The following is a 22,250-nucleotide window of genomic DNA, read 5'->3' on the forward strand; positions in this document are numbered from 1 at the left end:
GAAGGAAGGAAGACTGTGCTTTTGTAACAATAAGGACAGGAAACAATGTATCCTCCAAAAATAAAAGGAAATGAGTCCAGAAACTATTCAGTAGTCCTGACCCCTAGGGGCGTTTCTTTCCTTCAGTTAAAAATATACACAATTTTGAGTAACACACAAGTGGAGGCAGCTCAGGGCAGATTAGTGATTCTAAATGAAAAATCAGCCATGAACAGGTTGCAGGCAGGGGTCAGCACTCAGCCCAGCAGGACTCATCATAGCCTTACCAGCAGTCCAACTTCTGGGAATCAACTTCATGGCAGCCCTTCCCCTAAATGTGTATGTTCTCTTTATTTATTTATATGCACATTATACGGTATAAATATTATATGTAAACACTTACTGCATTGCTGTTACCTGGGTATCTTCACCTTCTTTCTCCTAGCCATTTCTGACCCACCTACACTTCCTTTCTAGTTTCTTCTTTAAAAAAGTTGTGGTATTTTTGAGACAGGATCTTTCTGTAGCCCCAGCTGGCTTGGAACTTGTTACATAGACCAGGCTGGCCTCGATCTCACAGAGCTCCACCTGCCTCTGCCTCCAGAGTGCTGAGATGAAAGGTGTGTGCCACCATGCCCGGCTCCTTTCTAGTTACTTGTTACTGAACCTGAGTTTGGCGCTGCCAGGATTCACTGTACACATGAGACTGTCATTCTCCCCTCACTACTTCTCTTTGTGGTAGACAAGCCCCCTCTTTGTTAAGTTACCCCATGCTTGGTGTCTCTGGAGAGATTCTGTATGCAGAGTGTGGTTCACACACTAGCAGTGCTATGAGATGGGAAATAAGTGCTCTGTACTTACTGGCTCACTTTATGGTACAGCTTTGCAATGCCCTGATGAGTCCAATCCTTCCCAAGTGTGGGTAAAATATGGCCAAGAGTGTCTGATCTAAATGAAGATGAAGGGGAGGAAAGTTAAAGCAAAAGATCACTGAAAGGAGGGGAAAAAAAAGCCCATTCCAATTTAACACACTAATCATGCCTCATAAAAATAAGAGAAATGAGGGCCAGTGAGATGGTTCAGTGGGTGAAGGTGCTTGCTGCCAAGCCTGATGAGTTGAGACTGATCAGAGGCCCACATTGTAGAAGGAGAGAACCGACTCCCACAGGTTGTCCTCTGACCTCTGCCTGTGCTCACACATGTGTGCATACAAAATAAAATGTAAAAGAAAAATCAAAAACTAAAAAATGTAGCTAATAGTATAAATAAGACCCACAAACTTCTGGATAGAAAGCCCCGTGCTAATTGAATCAAGTGAGGATGCTCAAGGAGGGCTGCAGCCAGGGGATCATCAGCTTTATCACCAGCTGAAGCCTGGACTTACCAAATCCAAGTGATGGGGTGCTAACCATTCCAAAATGGCATTCTCCAAAAACATCCAGGTTAGGTACCAGGTCAGGGAGATGATGCCCCAGAGAGAAGCAAGCCACTAGGCCCTGAACACAACTACAGAGGTTCAGCTACAGCCCCGTCCCTCAGCTCCGAATGCACCAGAAACTGTAGGCTACGGGTCCCACAGTGCTACCCAAGGGAGAAGGAAGCTATCTCCAGTCCCATGCTGAAGTGGAACGTACCTCGTGATAGTCCCATCGATATCAGAGATGATGACTTTATCATCCCAATTCCACAGGTAGATGGTGCCTTCACAGCGACAGGTGCCCTGGTACTGTGTAGTGACACTAAAAACCACATCATTAGGGCCATTCTTCAACTTCAAGCTTTTCTGGAAAACATAAACAGTTTGCCCATTTGAGGGGACGGTCCAGCTTCAGGGGTCATTTGGCTTCTATTCCATGAGAAGAAAATTTAGATTTTAAAAATCAAACCATCCCTAGGTTCTAGTTCTTTCCACAGCTGGACAGGCAATCTAAACCCCAGCTCTCTCTGGCCCACTCACTCCCTACAAAGCACTCTGCCTCTAAACATGCTACTAACATGACCCACTACACCTTGAAGAATGCAGACAGGATTAAAGGACAGGTTACCAGGCTCAGTAGCAGTCATATCACTCAATACAAAATGTGAGGGGTCTTGATTTGGGGACATAGATTTAAGCCAAGTAAAAATATGTTTCCCTCAATAACCATGTTTTTAGTGATTATTATAATGACACAAATTGGAAAAAGAAGGCTCAGCTATCAGTCGTACCTCATATCTATAAAATATAGACCCAGGATATCACACCAAGTTCAGAAAGCAAAACTACCTTCAGGAAGTCCTCAGTCTCTCCCAGGATACTCTGGTGCACACCAGATGGCCACACAGACCCACTGACTCTAGATGTCCCCCAGGACCCTATAAGTGGTTAACATGGAGGCATCTTTTCCCATTAATTACCATCATCGCTAAGCCTGTTCCCCACTAACTCTTATGATAAATGCAAAATACTATAGAAAAGCAGAGATATCCGCTCACTGGATGACGATGAATTGAAATAGGACCCAGAGGTGGAAGGGGACTCATTAAAACTTGTCTTACAAATAAACAAACACACATACATACTCTCTCCCTCTCTCTCTCTCTCTCTCTCTCTCTCTCTCTCTCTCTGGTACCTGAAATTCTCTAAATCCCATCACACCCACTTGATTTTCACCAATTTTAGGTATTCATTTGAGTTAACAAACATCTCTCTGAAAGCAAAAATGCCCATGAGAGCCTTTCAGTAGTCTATCCATCATTGATAATGAGGACAAATGAGCTCAGTCAAGCCGCCTTTTTCTTTTGGGTCAGAAAAAGCAAATCAGAAAGTAAAGTCATATTGAGAGTCCATATGAATATACAGAGTCGGGGTAGAAGCACAGGGTACCAAGTGAGAGGTATGAGGCCACCTGCAGGCATGCTAGGGTATGAAAAAGGTCCTAGGAAGTGTAAGTGGGAACCAGAAAGTAGAAGGAACCCCCAGACCAACACGCAGGCCCTTAAATTGTAGTCCACCGGGCATGACCCCGAGGACCCAGAGACACAGCTGCACTAACAGCAAGAGACTCACCAGCTGCTCTGATGTGAGCCGCAGAGTCTTTTTGTAGCTCACGTTAGACAAAAGAGAGAGGTGGCTTGAGTTTGCCGGCTTGGCAGCTGCGTGCTCTTCATCACTGGAGGATGACTCATGCTTTATTCTGGAACACACAGTGAAGTAATCACCAATTAGAAAACACATCTAGGTATCCATTAAAACTGCATTAGGCCCAAATCAATGACTCAGTCAATAGGTCTCTTGGGTGGTCATTTGCCATATGGCATTAGATTTATCAATGAACTCTCCTGTAACCCCATTCATACATTTGATTCATGCTGGGGAGTGGGGCTGCCTCTCTTCATTCACTCACCTGTTTACCAGCTATCATCATTTGCTTTTAACTAAGTCGATTCCATTCCTGAGGAGAAGGGGCTACATCCATCCTGTCCACAAACACACATTCTTCTGCCTCTTTTCTCTTCCTGCTGCAGGGTATGGACCAAGCCCCAGGGGTTCAAATGTCCAAACCCCAGTAGTTCCCTCTCCACAATTCCAATTTCAAACCATAGATGGGTGCCAGTAAAGCAGGGAAGATTTGCCTGCTCACCCCTGCAGGACTCCCAGCAAGTCATACACCAGCTAGGCGACACCACCTCTGCCAACACAGAATCCATAGACCTCAACTCTTCTACAGACTCCTAGAGGTCGGGGCTGGAAGGCAGGACAGGAATCAGGCCCACTGTCTTTAAATGGCTTACAGAAAGCAGGTCAGTCATTAGTTGCTCCCTGAACTAACTCTTATGGCCTCCTCTCCAACCCAATAGTATTTGCTCTGCCTCCAGGTCTTAGCACCATGCGAAGTGCTTAATAATGAGCTTGTACTGAATTTTAAAAAGGCCAAGCACCCCAGAGCAAGCATGTCCCTAATCCCTACATCCCTTTATATAAAACACCATGCACAAAGATCTTCATCTTCTCTACCTCAAGGAGTGCTCATCTCTCCTGCAAACATCCTCCCAGCCCACTGCCTCCATTTCCCTGGCCTGCTTCATGGTCACCAGCACAGCCTCCCATATAAGCCTCCCCAACACATGTCCTCATTCAAGAAGTGATTCCCACCAGGTATGGTGGTGCATACCTTTAATCCCAGCACTCAGGAGGCAGAGGCAGGCGGATCTCTGTGAGTTCAAGGCCAGCCTGGTCTACACAGTGAGTTCCAGGCCAGCTGGGGCTACAGGGAGACCCTGTCTCAAAAAGACCAAAACAAAAAAGAAAAGAAGTGATTCCTACAACCCAGTGCTGCCCAGGACCAGGTTGATCATCAAGCGGAGCACTGTCACACAGGACCCCCAACGTCAGTGTGGAGACCTGGCTCTGTGTGGTCCTGAACCAGGTATTGGCAAAGCAACCAAGCCTGGTGGTCCCTGCTCTCCATGAGCCTTTGTCTAAGAAGCCAATCACAGTCACCAGGGCTAGGGATGCATCGGCAATTCCAAAGCTTACAGGAGAAGTCCTGGGATCAGGTGTTCATGTCAAAGAAGACAGGCAGAGAATACAGCCTGGGACTCTGGTTAATCTGTGGCAGGGCTAATATCTCCAGAGAGCGGAGACAATACAGAAGCTAGAATCTGAACACCTGAAGTAGCCAGTCTGTGGAAATTTACACTGCACTATGCAAGACAAATCACTTCTGCCTTTCAGCCTGTTCTCCTTATTCTAAGATTCAGGAGAACACACTGCATTCCACACAACTAAACCTCAGGATGCAGCTGGGAGCAACATGGGGCCAATCAGAGATCTAAGTCCACATGCTAGATTGAGACCAGAAGACTCCTCTCCGAACCCCAGTCAGCTCTTCTATAAAATGACATGTTCAACCAAAATCCCTTCCCGTTCCAACATATACAGATCCCATGAACAGCACTCGTTCTCCTAAGCCAAGATCCTAGACATTTCCAGATGGGGCAGGCGTGGTCCTTGAGCCTGTACCACATGACAAGTATCCAGGACAAAGGGACCCTCATCAAGCAAAGAAGGGTAAGGACGCAGGTCCCTCACTGAAGAGTAAAATGTTTGGGCTTGGACCAAACAGTCTGGAGAGAAATGAGATCCAAATGTAACTGCAGCTCTTGCTGACAACAGATTGATGTGTGCCTCTGCCGGGAGGATGAGGATGCAAGACGGCCTTCCATCTGCTGTTTTAAAGAACAACCCACTAAATTCACATGGCGTGCCATGTTGCAGGAACACAGGAAGGGAAAACACAGATTCAAAGGCTAAAATGGGAGTTGTACAGTTGGCTGCTGGCACTCTCTCTGAGGGCACATCAACGGTGGTTGGAGGCTGTTACCTTCCAAACTCACAACCCTGTGTAGAAAGGGACACTCCTATGCAGAGCCCCTATGCCCCTTTTATAGTGGCTTGTTAAATGTCTACAGACAGCGACAAGACAGCCCCCAATCATTTGAAAATCTGTGTTCAGATGAGAAATTGTGAGCAACATTTTAAGTTAGTGCTGGTTGTAGCACACATTTTTTAAATGGCATTTTAATTATTTGTATGGTGACAAGCCGTTTGCTCAATTATGGGACTTTGGGGACTGTTCTGTCAATCAAGTCTGCCAATTAGGAAAACATTCTGATGCCAATTTTTTTTTAAAAAAGTCATCTTCGTGACTCTGATGAGGAGACTAAAAGTCACGGGTGGCAGTATAAATTAAAAGATTTACATTTTTCAAGAGAAATTTCACACATTTCAAAATTTCAATTCTATCACGCAAGAATCAATTCATAATTTTTCAGGTTTGTTAATTTAGAGTGGGGACTAGTAGGGCTGTTTCATGGGACAGGAAAAGCATTTCTCACTAACAGCTGAGTTTAGTACAGAGACAGTAAGAAAATCCATCACAATGCACATAAACTACAAGTGCTGATGGGCAGCTAGCTGACAGTCTAACTTGGGAAGAGCTCCAGAAAGGTCTTTCCACCCTCAGGCTGCCCACATCCCTGAGTTCCTCCATGGCCAGAAAGAGGACAGCACCAACTACCCTTCTCCCAGGGTGTCAAAGTCTACAGTTATGAGCAGCTCACTGGGCCTCAGACCCCATCTCACCCAGGTCGATGCCAGACCTGTCGCAGCAGGGTGGGTCTGGCAGATACCCATGGAATAGATCTTTAAACAGTTGAAACTGCCTGGTTTAGAATGAACGTACACCCTTTTGTGAGGTGAAGGAGGAAGTAGATGAAGCAAAGAGGTGGTTTAATTTGGCAAAGACCACAGAGAAGCAATCTGACACTGCCCCTGCTCTAAGTCCTGCTCTGAGCAACCAGAGTGCCAGGAAGGCAGGGTGAGGGTATACAGCTGGACTCCCTTTAATGGCTTACAACATGAACTCCCATACCTTTACTCATGTCTCTTCTGGGGTCACCCTACCTTGTCCTGACTCCCCCTTGCCTACCTGAGCACCAACACCCACCATACAGTACCCTTGCTCAGACACAGAGGTAGTTTGCCTGAGGCCAAATGGCCAGTTGCAACACCAGGATTTCTAACCACACCTGCCTGACTCCACAGGCAGCTGTTGCCACTATGGTCTTCCATGAACAGGAGTGAACGACCACCTAATTGAAAGGTCCTGGCTCCGCTCCTGACTACCTGAAATGTGCATTGAAGAGGCTGGGCTCCATCCCTACTCAGGGCCAAACTCAAAATTCCTGGGTGGGAAAAGAACCAAATGCTTGGGAGGTTATCCCCAGAGAAGAAGCCAGAGAAGAAGCCAGAGATGGTGGGGTGGGGGGCAAACAAAACACCCACTCCACACACTGGGCCTTCCCACCCATGCCTGGCCTGGGCACAGAATAGTAGAGCCAGGAGAAAGTGCCACCACCTAGGCACCAACAGCAAAAACAGAAGGCTCCCCCTCAAAACCATCCCAGCAGATGGTTCACAAATACGTACCCCCTAATCTTCAGCCCTTCCCCTGAAGTCTTCTTAAAGAGACTAGAAAGCAGACTTTTTCCTCCTTGCCAATAAGATTTTCTCCTTCCAAGAGAAAATTCTAGAAATAAAATAGTCTAAGGTACAGAGCTGTGGCCAGAGCCAGGGGACATGAAACCTAAGCCAGTTTCCCCAGTATATGAATCAGTGCTCAGGAAAACCCTCATAGGTTCAGGAACAGTTCAGCCATATTCTCAACATACCTGATCTGTAGCAGGCCTGGCCGTGGCCTCCAAGGTACCAAAATGACTAAGACATGCATGGTACCCTAGGTGAATCTGTTCGCATGTACTGTCTGCTGAGTAAGAAATGCAGCCATGGGTTCCTCAGAAACAGTAAGACTATAAAGGTGAGGCACCAGGTATATACAGTGTGATGTCAGCTCAGACCACCCCATGTCAATGTCAGCACTGTCACCATTGTCAGTGAGGAACTGTGTCACCCTCAGGGTCAAGGCACCCTCACGAAACTAACCTGAAGACTACACCACTAATGCTGATCAGATCAAACCCCTACCTCAAGCTCGGGAGATGGCTCGTGGGTAAAGCATAAGGATGAGGACCCGAGTTTGGATCTCCAGTACCCATGCAAAAGTCAGGCACAGCAGCACCTATCTGCAATCCTCACACTGCGGGTGGGAAGTAGAGAAAGGTAGATCCAGGAGTTTTGCAGGCCAGAGAGTCTAGCCCAAACAGCAAGCACCAAGTGCAGTGAGAGACCCTGCCTCAAAAAATAAGGTGGAGAGATGGAAGAAGAGACCCAGTGTTGACCTCTGGATTCCACATGTGCACTCACAGGCAGAGCACGCACGCACACACACACACACACACACACACACACACACGTGCACCTGCACTTATGCACATTATTTTTTTTTTAAAGAAAACTGACCTCTAGTGTGTCAAGTGAATAGAAATCTAGCTCCATACTTAGATAAGTTTCCGGACAGGTCCTGGTAAGCATTTAATCTCTGTACAGAAGGGTAATGCCTCCCAAGGGGGCTTACCCACATGTCACTGTGAATGCTGTGGTACCATCATTTTTCTCATCACCACCTCTGCAGAGAAAGGCCTAAAGCAAGCTGGGACAGTGAGAAATGTTACAGCTACAGCAGCTCATTTGAGATTCACAGTTACCTTGAACCTCAACTGTCTGAGCCAGCAGCTGTAAAACTGCTCCCAGTCACCGTCACCTAGTGACTCAGGAACCAAAGCTGGAACCCAAGCCAGAGGCTGATCCCTTAGGAAGAGCATCCAATGGACACACAGAGGACCCTTATTTGGCACCAAATGTGTTAGCAGCACACCTGGAAGGCCCCTCCTGTACCTGGTGGCCAGGCCAAGCTGTGATGGCTGCTCTCCAGTACTGTGGCCTTTGCCAGGCAGGCACTGCTCCGGCTTGCTTTCCTAGAGATGAAGAAAAAGCCATGAAAGAAGTACAAAGGAGAAAGGGCTCTCTCAAAGGCTCAACTTCTGTCACAGGGTTCTCTAAGGCCTAGGGCAGGATCCCAAATGTGGTAATGCTGGGGGTGGGGGTGGCCCCAGGAGGCTCTGGGGGGGGGGCCTCTGCTTTGGCAGGTCCACATTACTTCTTTGCTTAGAAATCTCAAACGATTAAGCTGAGAAACATTTTCCACAGAAATGAGTCTGTTATCCATAAGTGTTCGTGGCACTCAACCAAACTCCATCATCACTGTCGCAAATGAAAATTGCTTTATCAGGGGCTGCCTGGATTCCTGAGGGCTTTCAAAATATTTTCTTCTAATTGCCGATAAAAATGCTCCAAAATATTTGCACACCATATTTTGCTTGGGGAAAATGTAGAAGTGTTTCTCTCTTTTTCAATACTACACAATCTTAATATGAAATGCTTCTTGGACGCACTGAAGAGAGCCTCCTGGGCTTGAGAGAACTCCTGGGCCCAGTCCTGCTCTCTCACTTTCGAACCTTAGGGCAAGTCGGCCAGGCTTGAGGGTATTAAGCCCCCAGTGCTGATAAGACCATGAGAGGAGGTACTCTTCATAAAACACAAAGCCTGATACACAACAGGGGAGGAGAAGGAAGTGACAGGGAAGGCCCCAGGGATGCCCACTGAGTGGAAGAGGTCAAGGACATGCTCAAGGGATGAGGGAGAAAGAATGAAATCTCCTTTCATGTGGTCCTTTGGTTGGGACACAAGTTAATGGCTTCCACTGGGTGGATCGCTGTGAGTTCCAAGCCAGCGTGGTCTACATAATGAGCTCCAGGCCAGCTGGGGCTACAGGGAGACCCTGTCTCAAAAAGGACCAAAAAACAAAACAAAAAAACAAAACAAAAAACAAGCAAGCAAGCTAGGCAGTGGCTCACTCCTATAATCCTAGTACTGGGGAGGTTGAGGCAGTGAGGCAGGAGGATAGCTGCAAATTCAAGGCAAATGGAGCTATATAAAGATCCTGTCTCAAAAAAAAAGGAAAAAGAAATAAAGAAAACAACATAACCCTGAATATCTTAATGTATGTACTAGACACTAGTTTCAAATATCCATTTAGTTGGTTGATTGGTTGGTTGGTTGGTTGGTTGGATGGTTATACACACATACATGTAAAATATAATAATTTTTTTAAAAATTAATTAATAAGTAACCTTCTGGTTTCTTCATACTACTTTCTAGAAGCAATCATCACCCAATACATACATACCAAATTCCTATGCTAATTCCGACCCCACAGGGGGCAAAGCCCTAAGTGCCTTAACCTTATGGTGGAACTTGGGGTGTGGAACAGACAAAAATGTCAGTCACGCAGTCTCACTAATAAGTGCATAGTCATAAATTCTGACAAAATTCATGGTGAAAAAGGTCATAGACTATGAGAGCACAGACCAGGTTAATCTGGCAAAAAGAGCAAGTTGAGCTGCTGGTTAATTGAGTGATAGGGAATGAAAGGGACTCTGAGAGCACTCAGCAGAGGAAAACGCATGTGCAAAGGCCCTGGGGTAGCCGCAATTTTCATCAATGACACTAAAGCAAAGAGAAGAGCACAACATAGATGAGGCCAGCAAGGGCGGCAGAAGGCAGAACACACAAGTACTGTACAGAATGTGAAGGAGCTGGTCTTCGTTATAGGCGCCCTAGGCAGCCACTAAAGAGTTTTAAGCAGGGGCTAGAAAGACAGCTCAGCAGTTAAGGGCACTGGCTATTCTTCCAAGATCTGGGTTTGAGTCTCAGCACCCATATGGTGGCTAACAACTGTCAGTAACTCCATTTCCAGGGGATTCAATGTCTTCTTCTGGCCTCCACAGGCATTGCATGCATATGGTGCACTTATATACACATGATATAAAAATAATTTTAAAATTTTTTTAAGTTTTAAGCAGGGCTGGAGAGACGGGTCAGTTGGCAAGAGCAGATGCTGTGCAAACATGAGGATCTGAAAAAACAGGCAAGGCTATGCATGCCTGTAGCCTCAGCACTACGAGGAATGGACACAGGATTGCTGGGGCTTGCTAGTCACCTGTCCAGTTCTAGGTTCTGCCAGAGACTCTCTCTCAAAGGAATAAGACAGAGAGTGATAGAGCAGGATACCCGACATCCTCCTCTGGCCTCGGCTAGAACACGCAGGAGGACACACACACACACACACACACACACCAGAAAATAAAATCAAGTTTTGAGCGGGGGAGATATGAGACTACTTCCTTAAACAGACCAATTCAACTGCAGTTAGATAATGAAAAAAGGACAGGGCAAGAATGGACACAAATATACAATTTGAAAGCCACTTTGTGAGAGAGGATGGTGGTCCAGAGCTAGAGAGCAATGGACAAATCCGGGCAATACTTAAATGTAAATTAAAAGGCCTCCATGAAGGGAGTAAGGGTTCAGCCGTCGATGGACAGTAGAGCGTTCCCTAACCATGGCTTCAATGAATGAAGGACCTTCCAGCTTGCTCTGAAAGCAACTGCAACATGCCTTGACACTTCTAGCCGGACCTCTGCTTCACTGGCTACTTGATAAACAAGTGCGGAGTACCAAAGAATGTCTGGCTTGGAAATAAGAAACGGAGTCATCTGGGTGAACATGGGTGACTATCCAGGAAAAGCAGGGGTAAAAGCAGAAAAAAGGGCCCCAAGATACCCTGTGGGGCTGGTCAGGGGGAGGGCAGCTTAGAGGGTGCGGGGGTGAGAAAGCCAGAACTGAGAGCCTGGAAGCCAACAAGGAAAGTGCTCCAGACATGGGCTCAACTTGGACAGAGACTTGAGCAATTAGGGGCTTTTGCAGAGATGAAAAACAAAGCCACATGAACCAGGCTCGGCACTTCGGGAAGTGACTAGTGAGGCATTTCCACAGCAATGAGCGTGTCTCGATGTTGTCCTCACAATCATGAGGAAGACTTCAAACTGATTATAAAACATAAGTTATGTTGAAACCCTTTTGTGATGATCAGTGTTGTTTGTAACTTGACAAGATCCAGAATCATCTAAGAGACAAACCTCTGGGCACAGTAGTGAGTTACTAGGTTGAGTCATGCTGGGAAGACCCACCCTAAATGTGGCACCATCCCATGGGCTGGAGTCCTGGACTGAATACCAAGGAGAATGCAGGCTGAGCACTAGCCTTCATCACTTCTGCTTGACTGTAAGCAGCGTGACCAGCTGCTTCAAGCTCCTGTGCCTTTACTTTCTGCCTTGATGGACCGCACTCTCAAACTGTAGCCAAAACAAACCCTTCCTCCCTTAAGTTGTTTTTGTCAGGTGCTTTGTCCAGTAATGAGGAAAGCAATGAATACATCTTTTTACTGATAAAGACACCTCACAGTGGAAAAGCAACTTGACCTCAGCCTCCAACCTAACAATGAAGGCTGAGGCAGTGACTCCCCTCTGCTGGCCCCTCCCACTTCTGTCTGCACTTTCTGGGCTAGGTCCTTTGCAGGAGGGCCAGCTCACAGAAACTCAGTTATACGGTACACGTTTACTTCACTCGTGTAAGTGGAAAGGAACTTGACTAAACAAAACCAGGAGTGCAAATGCTCAGACGCCGTGCTTACCTCTTTTATTGTGGTGTTCCTTCCCCTCCAGGAAAACCACCATCTCCCTCCCTTTTTGGGCATCTTATCTCTCATGAGAGATTCCACAGTGGCCTGTTTTAAATGGATGGTAACATAAATAATGGAACCAAAAAAAGATCAACTTAGCACACTCAAACCAAAAACGAAATGCACGCGCAAATCAAAGGAGAAAAAAAAAAATCAGAGAAAGCACAACATACTGTTGGTGCATTGAAAATTTTAGAAAAGCAAAACCTAATGGCATCCAAAATTACATGAAGGTAACTTAAGCACGAAGACTTAAGAAGGTGTGAAAAGAACAAACAACAAATAAAATACAACACAACAACAACAAAAAAGAAAGCATTAAAAATCATTAATGATTAGTAGATCACAGGTTTTCAAATTAAAATGGCTAACTGATTAAGATACTGTTAACCTCAGTAGGATGATCACAAAATAAAACATGAAAACAATGATTAATACAATATGAGATCAAACACTTTCAAACAAAAGTCAAAATATACAGGACTTCTTTTAATAAATATAGGTTTCCAAATTTTGACAAAATTGAACTTTAATAGATTGATTTAAAAGAAAGTATTAAAAATAAAATGCACACTGACAGCCTGAATATATGAAAGTTTGAGGGGGGATAAAATATGAATTAATAACTTTGTTAAGTATTTCCAAACAACAATGTCTGCCTTGAGGCTACTTCAGGGCCCAGGCAAATGTTATCTAATTTCCTTCCCTCAGTTTATAAAACTTTCAAGTAGCTTAGGTCTTCCAACCTAACAGGATACAGGTAAGTGGACAGAGGAATAATTCTCCTATTTAGCCTGAAGTGTGTTATTTATGTTGAAAAGAATTTCATCTAACACAAAACAAAACCTGAGTCCACTAAATGAAAACCATGCACACGGTGTTCATGAACAGGATGATATACAAATATACCAAGTACTCTACTCTGCCCCGGACAAGTTCATCCACAAATAACAAACCCCACAATTAAAAAAAAAAACTAATAGGATTACACTTTCTAAGGTGCTTTTGAAAAACCAACAAATAAAAATTGCAAAGAAAACTCTCAGACAGGAGTCTAAGTAGGCATTAGCCCTGCAGAGCATTAAACAGATTTTCAGTCTACAGCAATTAAAAGAGCCCAGTGTTGGTCCATGAGCAACCACATCATTGGAACAGAAAACCAAACATTCAGACTTAGAAATAAGCCTAATTTCACAGAGAAATGAAATCAAGTTGTTGCTGTCAGTGAGGGGAGGGCTACTTAACAATGACACTGCAGTGATTCCAAACTGTTTCAGAACCTGCTGTTAGTTTTGCCTCCTGCCCTAGACACACACACACACACACACACACACACACACACACACTTTTTTTCCTGGCAACAGAGCCAAATCTCTGTTCAAGAACCATGTTCAAGGGAGGCATTAGGGGGAGGTGGGCTCAATTCCAGAGGCTAGATCCCAATTAGTCTGTGCCTTTCAATGTCATTCCATCCTTCTGCCACTAACAATTGAGAAATGATCAAGCTTTAGGCAATGAAATATGAGGAATCCTCCCCATCCTTCCTACTTCAGATGGCACATAAGGAAATGTGTGCAGCAGCTGTCATGTGACCAGAACAGAAAAACCATGAAAATCAGTGCACTTAGGAAACCTGCCAACCTCTACCTCTATGATCACATGAGATAATAAATCCATAATATTTAAGCCATTTGTGTTTTCTACAACCAAAAGAATCCTGATTCAATAACCAGTTGGGGAGGGGTGTAAGTAATTTAATTCCCTAAATCTCCCTCATTATTCTCAAGATAAAATACAGATGAATCGCCAGGAGTGGTGGCGCATGCCTTTAATCCCAGCTCTCCGGAGGCAGAGGCAGACGGATCTCTGTGAGTTCAAGGCCAGCCTGGTCTACATAGTGAGTTCCAGGACAGCTGGGGCTACAGGGAGACCCTGTCTCAAAAAGACCGAAAAAAATATATATATATATAATATTTTATAGAGTTGTGCCCACACCACAGTCCAGTTTTAGGGTAGACTGAGCAATTGTTGACCTTGAGGATCAGAGATGTGCAGCTAAAATGGAAGAGAGAAGAAAATGCAGGGCCTATTTTCATAAGTTTTAGAACTGGAGAAGCATGGCTGTTTTAAATAGATACATATAGCCCAACAGGCATAATAAAGACTGTCAAATGCTACATATTAAAATCATTTCTGAGGGCTGGAGATTGCTCAGTAGTTAAGAGCACTGGCTGCTCTTTCAGAGGACCCAGGGTTCAGTTCCCAGCACTCACATGGCAGCTAACCACCTGTAACTCTAGTCCATAGGGATCCGAAGCCCTCTTCTGACTCTGTGGGCACTGCATGACACAGGCGCACTTACATACATGTAGGCAAAAATACTTATTCACATAAAAATAAATTTTAAAGTCATTTCTGTATTAAAGAAACACCATACACGGCCCCGAAACTCCTGACTATGGATCACGCATACCCCAGGGACTAAATGTTCTGGTGCCATGTGTGTCTCCTTGTCTACACACAACCTTCCTTAACTACATTTCTACTGCACTGGTCTTTTGTCCCTACTAAAGCCTTGAGAATTGTAACTTTGTGGTGCTGAGAACTGAACCTATGGCCTTACGCATGCTAGGCAAGCATTCTAGCACTGAGCTAGATCCCCAGCCCTGTTACTTAAAAATGTATTCCAGGTCATGGTACCAAAAGGAAACTGGCAGCAATATAAAAACCACTCTACAGAACATGCCTCAGCCCAGTCCACAAATACAAAAAAGTACTACCAAAGACGAGATCACTATCCCCAAACCTTGAAGGAGCAGGCTCAACTCAACAAAGTTGGATTTAACCTCCAAGAACCTCAAACACTGGAACTACCTGACAGACTGCAAGAGCCTCTCCAAGTACTTGCTAATGTGCAAAGCACGTCTCAGACAGCAACTCTGCAGCCAAAAGAACACACACACCATCCAGTGTGAAGACACAAGATCTAAGAAATTAGCAATTCCAGGTGAATGTCTAGGGAATTGCTGGAGGGGCTGGGGCGGAGGAGAGGAACACTCTCCTGACCAGCAGGTGGCAGATCTGCCTTCCTCACTCAACTCTTTCTTATGGCTGTTTCCCTTCTCTCACATGCTGACTGTGAGCCCTGTCCTTGCCTCTGCCTCAGAGAATCAGACACAGATCTGGCTTCTTGGCTGAGCAGCACTAACAATAACAGCACTTGCTCCTGGTACCAGATGCACTGCCTCCCTGCACCTGACCCAATGCCTGTTTCCAACCTTCGATACTTCCTTTACTCAACCTCATTTAGTTACGACATCCTGGTGCACAACTGCTCTGTGCCCACTATGTTCCTAATACAGAAGTGTTAGGAATGGGATGGCACATCTACAATGCTACGTTGTGGGAATTTTGACTTGATGAGGAGGGGAGCCATGCTTAAGGTTCAAGAGAACAGGATCTGAAACTCCTGATGTGAATGCTCATGGACCTCAAGATGCAATGGGCTCTGTGGCTTCTAACCTGTCCTCCCTGGGCCCCATTTCTCTTCCTCGTGTTAAAGCTCACCTTTGGCAAAGGTTTCTGGAAGGCCTGCATTGCCAGAAGTAAAGGTGCTGCTGTTGTCCAGTTGTAGTATCTAGCAAAACAAAGAGACAGATATCAGGAAAGACTTCATGTCACGTGTGATGTCATGCAAAGGTTGGGAACCGCAGTCAGGTCCTTTTATTTTTTCAGTTTTTGAGACAGTGTTTCCCTGTAGCCTCAGCTGGCCTGGAACTTGCTATGTAGACCAGGCTGGCCTTGATCTCCTAAAGATCTACCTGCCATTGCCTCCTGAGTGCTGGGATTAAAGGCATGTGCCACCACACCTGGCAGTCATGTCCTTTTAACAAGTCCAGTGCCATTACTTCCTCCCAGCCCTCCACATCACCCGCACCCAGTCAATGGCTCCTGCCTCCTGCTCACCCCATCACCATGATAAGTGATAGCAGCAGACAAGACAGTAGGAAGAGACACACAGACACACCATTAACTGGGCAGCAGTCAGGTCCCACCGTGTGGACCCTGCTCCAACCACCTGCTGCCTGTGTCAATCTCTACTACACTTCACGGAAAGGAGACAACTCCACCACCCATGTCAATATGTAAAACTTCCCCTTGGTGGGTAAAGTGTCTGCCAACAGCCTGCAGAGACCCCTAAGCACCCCAGACCTCAGGCAGTGATGTCTCTAAAGGGGCAGCTATGCCATTACATGTCTGCACTGGATAGGGTCAAAGTCCCACAGTCTGAGCACTGCACCTGACATGATCAATTACAAAGTCTGGTATATATACTTATTAAAATCCACAAGATGGGGCTAGGAAGAAGGTCCATTAGGTAAAATGTTTGCCACGCAAGTCTAAGGATCTGAATTCAGATCCCAGCACCCAGATTAAAAAGCCAGGCATGGTGACATGCACCTACATATAATTCCAGTGCTGAGGAGACAGAGACAGGAGGATCCCTAGCACTTGCTTGGCAGCCAGTTTAACCAAATCAACCATCTTCAGGTTCAGTGAGTGACTGAAGTATGGTGTCAACCTCTGTCCTCTATATGCACCATGTATACCCATACATGCCATCATACAGACACATGCATCTGCACACATACGTGTACATACACTGAACATATATACACATACAATTCACATGACTCACAGTGACCTCAGCCCAGTGGCTATACAGGAACATAGAATTTTACCAACAGTAAAGGAGCAATAATAAAGTTGAACAATGATTTGTTGAGGTTTGACATTGAGGTCTCTGTATTTGGGAGGGAGATGAGCCAGAAACAATATCATGCTACAGCCAAAAGGACTTTCAACAGGAACTTACTTATTGCCGATCTTGACCACAAGATTGGGGTCATCGATGATGGCTGGGTTATCAGCAAATTGCTGATATGACACAGCTTGCTCCAAAAATGCATCTGTGGCAGCAATTATAGGAAAGAAAGAAAAAAAAAAATCAAAAGATTTGTATTTTTTTTTAAAAAAAAAAAGCCCTCTATATTTAACTTGCTCATTCACAAGTACGTTTCTAAGAGTTTATGAACTCCAATTTGTACACACAATCCTTCACTTATAAAGAAGGGGGCATGGGCTTGTTTGGAGAACAGTGCCTGTGCAGAAAAGATGGAGGCTGGGGCCAAGCCAGGGGTGCAGGGAAGTGTACCCTCAGCAAGCACGTGGGATGGAGGCCACACACACAGAGGCCAAGCAATGTTTAGGCAGGGACAGCTGCCTGAGTCACCTTTGTTTGAGTGACCTTAGGCAAGTGACTGAACTCCCTGGCCTCAGCTCCTTCCCACTAAGCATGGGCATAATGGCCAGGCCCACTTCCTAGGGGTTCCTAAACATAGGAAAGAACAGAGTATCCTGCACAAAGTTAAGAGCTTAATCAATGTTGGGAGCTGTAACACCAATTACTGTCACCTGTGGGAAGTATGGAGACAGGACACTGTGAGGCCTGGAACTCGCCACCCTCATCCACAGCTCCACCAGGCTCAGAGCAGGCCTTCTAGGCAAGAAGGCCATAGGATCAGGAGGCCCAGACCTCAGCCCTGGACCAGAGTCTGCAAGGGGCTCTGGCCATAGGCACTGACTTCTCTGTAACTCCCCTACTCGGCTGGACCAGCCTTTGGCCTTGACTGGTGCTCCATTATCTCTCTGTCCCTAAATCCATACACATTCCTCCTCTAGAAGATCCTATGTATCCAAGTGGAACCAGACCCAGAAGACAGCAGACAGGGAGGATTCACTCTGGCCTGGAAGAAAAATGTCTCTTGGTCATGTCAACCTACAACCTTCAAGATCTTAAAGGAGACCTGAGGTGCTCTCCCTGAAGCTTCTGGCCACAACTGTTGAAACAGGACCTCAGGGCTCCCATCCCTGCCCCACTGTGCATGAACCAGGGAAGGAATGCCAGTAGGTTACCAGCCTCCCCACAGCACCAGTGGATGGAGGGAGCAAGCTTGCCCCATCATGGCTCAGTAACATAATGGAGCCTGGAGTCAGATGTGTGGTCTCAAAAAGACCTAAAGGCTGAAAGGCAGGAAACTGCTGGCACTCATACCGGAATAAAAGGCCCTAGTCTGTGCATAAGAAGAAATTCATAAAAACTGGGAGAGACTTCATGATGAACAGGAAGAGGAAGTGGTATGGCACTATGAGTATGACCCCACCCAGCTCCATCCCCTGCAAGAAACACAAGCCATGGAGGATGGAAGAGAAAGCAGCGGTGGAAGAGGAAGGGTGAAGGAAAATTAGGTCTGGTTCAAGGATTCAACAGCGGATAGCTGCCGTTGCCTCAGTCAAGGGGGACTCGGGCACGCCTCACCATGGAACTGTCACACTCAGTCCTCACTTTCCAGTATGGCACATGTTGTGTGTTAATCACAAAAGTCTACCCACCCCCAGTACTCTCTAGAACCCAGCTGGGAAGCATTTCCAAAAGTCCTCAAACCAGTTCAGACCTCCCTCCCTCCTCCAGGACCCCACAGATTCCCACACACTTCCAACACTCTATTGTAGTAAGGTTGATACCATGTCTGAATACAAGTTATCTCAGAGCTGCAACTGCAGGGCTGGCCCAAAACATGGGGGACACCCACCTGTGCTCAGAATCATCCCTGACAGAACTCTGAGGGCACAACTGCAACGGGAAACAAGTGGGGCCTGAGACCAGCCGGTGAGTCTGTGCTTTCAGTAACCACAACCAAGAGGAGATGGGATCCAAGAAGCCTCAGCGCCTAGGCTTTCTGGCCAGCAGCCGCTAGAGGGCACTGTTCCGCACTGCCCGGTACCTTTTGTGATCTCCCGGTGGTCACTGAGGCCTCCACAGAGGGAGATGGCTATGGATGGCAGGTCTCTCAGGCCATCCGATGTGCTTTCCACGCCACTGTCGATGCCCGAACTGCCCATGGACTGTGGGGACTGGTTAGCTGACCGGGCTACGTTGTCACTGGCATGTTTGGGGAGTCCAGCAGGATCGCCACTGGAAGGAGAGAAAGCAGCTGTTCTGAGCACTTTCCTTGCCTCCAGTCCTACCGCCTGTCACCCCACAGAGGAACAAATGCAAACATTTTTTGCCATAAAATCACCAGGACAGAGAAGCCAAAGGAACAGCCTTAAGCGAGGTCTGCTGGATTCTCCTGAACACTCTAAACCCACGTGAAATAAACCAAATAGAAGTGTGTGCCTGAGGCCACTGGTCTCTGCTCTTACCTACCAGGGCACCAGGCCTTTCTACATCCCAGGGGAGCTAAGGCTGAGTCCCTAAGGATTGAGTGTGACTCTCTCAAGGAGGGACCAGGCAGCAGCCTCTTATTTAAATAATAGGCCACTGGTCACTGCAACCCAGCCTTGAGCCTTTCCAAAGCATGGAGGGCAGCCATGTGCCACCCACAGAGACCTACAGTTACCACACAGAGCCAAGGTTGTGCCCAGGTTAAACATGAGCCTTCACTTCCCTTATTCCTCACTCATCAGAGAAAACTGGACTCACGGGACTCAGATCTAATTAGAGAAAATGGTAACGCTGGAATCCTAGCACTCAGGATGAGGCAGGAGGACTGTCACAAGTCCCTGGGTTATACAGTGAGTTCCAGGTCAGCTCAGAATACAGAGTGAGACCCTGTATCTCAAAAAACAGAAAAAGAGGCCAGGAGTAGTGGCATACGCCTTTAGTCCCAGCACTTGGGAGGCAGAGACAGGTGGATCTTTGTGAGTTCAAGGCCAGCCTGGTCTACATAGTGAGTTCAGGTCAGCTGGGACTACAGGGAGACCCTGTTTCAAAAAGACCAAAAAAAAAAAAAAGAAAGTGGTTGAGTAATGAAAGGAATTTTACTTTTTGGGGAAATACAGGGCTGCTACTTCAGGGTCCATGTCTGTGAGGTCATCCAAGTAAACACCATCAGCTCCAAGGTGTCGACTCCGTTTATCTGAAAGAGTAAATGGAGCCGGTCAGAAAAGCGCTGTCCTGAAAACTACCTCACAAGCTTACATCTCCAGGAATAGCATCTGAGCCTAAAATGCAGATCTGCTCCCCAGCAAGCCTCAGCCCCAGAGCCATGCAGTATGAAGCGAGCAAGTGCACCATTTCTGCAGAGCCACAGGCCCCAGCATACCTGCTGTGTGGCCCAGATGGAGTTACATCACAGTACTCAGCCTCACCCTCCCTCACCCATAGAGGGCCTGACAGGTACTAAGCCCTGAATATTGAAGTTGTCACCATGATTACTGTCATTACTAGCAGCAGTGAATGATAAATCCTTTCTGAATACTTACTGGCTAACACTCTAAGGCACAGATCCTATTAGTTACATGGTTAGTTCCTGCACACCATGTCTACAAACTTCCTCTCTAGTCCCAACTAGAACTGTACAGCTGGTTTGCTCAAATCCGGGGCACTGCACAAAGCTGCCTCACTAATCAGAAGGGGGCTCTTCACCATCACTAGCCAGGATGGATGGCTGACCTGACCAGGCTCTCTTATCATTGGCATGATCTCTGCCACAGATCTACAGCCAGGGGTATATTTCCTACTTCAGAATCTCAGCTTACAGATGTCACAAGCAAAGCCTATGCAGCTATTAAAAACTCTGAAGCAGGGGCTAGAGAGATGGCTCAGCGGCTAAGAGCACTGACTGCTCTTGCAGAGGACCCGGGTTTGATTCCCAGCACCCACACGGTGGCTGAGAACCACCCTTAACTCCAGTTCCAGGGGAACCCAAAGCCCTCTTCTGACCTCCGCAGCAATGCACGACATGGATGCACTCCCATATATGCAGGCAATACGTTCATACACATAAAATAAAAACAATAAATAAAACATTAAAAAAAAAAAACTCTGAAGCATTCCTGCCACAGACTTAAGACAAGGGACTCAATCTGCATACTCCACGAGAGCCTAGGTCAAACATGCAGATGATATGGATCTGGTCACAACTGATGTATTGTAAGCTCTGGAAGGAATCTCTGTCTTTGGTGTGTGCACAGTGTACCTGGAAGCGAGCCGGGAGCTCCCGGCTCTGCTTCCTACCTTTTTTCCTGGAAGGAGAGTCTGTCTTGCTCGCCGCCTGTGTTGTGCTGGCAGCGGGGGGCTTGAGTTCTTCAGTCAATGGTAAAGGTGGAGCAGCTGCTCCTAAGGCCTCCAGGTCCTCTTCATTCACAAACTGCATTTCTGTCTGAGCCTTGTCCTGATCTGTGAATGGCCCCTGGGCCAGTGTTGGTGACTGGTCACTAAACGTGTCTGAAGATTCACTATGAATGGTCTGAAAGTGGATTTTATCAGAAATCTTCCGACTGCATAAGGGGCTGGACTCTTTCATCTTGTGTGGAGAAGATGACTAGAACAAAGGAGAGAAGGAGGAGATGTGAGGAAAGGAGAAATCCCAAGCAAAGAAAAAAGTTGAGGCATCAAAGAACAGGTCAATTAATGGTCTGTGCAGACTCTTCAACCTCAGAACTATGTGGTGATGCCCATACCTCCCCTGAGGTCCAGAACCCAAGAACACTCCAAAGTAAATGAGCTTCCATAGAAAACACCAACGTCCTGGCATCTTATCATGGCAAATGCTGAACCAAACACAAATGGTTCCGTTTTTCATCTGCACTGGCAAGACTGAACGACTGAAGTCTGGCATGGTGTCACACGCCTTTAATCCCAGCATTCAGAAGGCAGGGACAAGCAGATCTCCAGGCCAGCCTGGTCTACACAGTGAGTTCCAGAACAGCCAGGGTTATATACTGAAACCCTATCTCAAAAAAACAAAAACAAGACTGAGTGACTGAACAGCAAGCACACGGCTTTCAGGAGGAATGGCATGAGCATCGGGGAAGCTGTGGAGCTCTGTGGGTCCAACAAGATCGCCAATGCCGACTGCAGACAGTTCCAACACATCTGACTTGCATACATCTCCCATCAGATCATCTCCACTGTAGCTAAGGAGAGCACACTCCACCCCATCTGCTCAAAATATCCCATAGTCTTTGTGCTCTCCCTGCAGTTCTTTGGGTTCCATATTCTCCTTTCCCCTCCAAGTCTAGCTTGATTGCAGAGTTAAGTTTATGCTTACAAATAAAAGTTAAGTAAAAGAAAGAAAAAAAAGTCAACCACAAAACAGGAGGGAGGGAAAGGAGGCAGGA

The 22,250-nt window shown here is 46.4% G+C and overlaps 1 protein-coding gene across 11 annotated transcripts in view; it reads right to left on the reverse strand.

The window, feature by feature from the left end:
* Positions 1 to 22,250, reverse strand: part of Lpin1 (lipin 1) — a 176,299-nt gene that overhangs the window by 15,800 nt on the left and 138,249 nt on the right. For 8 of the 11 annotated variants that reach the window (XM_029554559.1, XM_008850089.1, XM_029554557.1 and 5 more), the window contains 10 exons: positions 21,145 to 21,451; positions 19,951 to 20,044; positions 18,908 to 19,098; positions 16,939 to 17,032; positions 15,630 to 15,699; positions 12,015 to 12,107; positions 8,318 to 8,397; positions 3,029 to 3,155; positions 1,614 to 1,762; positions 841 to 927 (listed from right to left, as the gene is read on the reverse strand). In XM_029554559.1, coding sequence (XP_029410419.1) covers positions 841 to 927; positions 1,614 to 1,762; positions 3,029 to 3,155; positions 8,318 to 8,397; positions 12,015 to 12,107; positions 15,630 to 15,699; positions 16,939 to 17,032; positions 18,908 to 19,098; positions 19,951 to 20,044; positions 21,145 to 21,451 — 1,292 coding nt within the window. Of the gene's footprint in view, positions 1 to 840; positions 928 to 1,613; positions 1,763 to 3,028; positions 3,156 to 8,317; positions 8,398 to 12,014; positions 12,108 to 12,235; positions 12,314 to 15,629; positions 15,700 to 16,938; positions 17,033 to 18,907; positions 19,099 to 19,950; positions 20,045 to 21,144; positions 21,452 to 22,250 lie in introns of all 11 variants that reach the window. The other 3 variants (XM_029554562.1, XM_029554555.1, XM_029554554.1) reach the window with 3 other exon arrangements.

Source organism: Nannospalax galili, unplaced genomic scaffold, assembly GCF_000622305.1.
Source record: "Nannospalax galili isolate Female #2095 unplaced genomic scaffold, S.galili_v1.0 scaffold100, whole genome shotgun sequence".
NCBI classification, from domain to species: Eukaryota; Metazoa; Chordata; class Mammalia; order Rodentia; family Spalacidae; genus Nannospalax; species Nannospalax galili.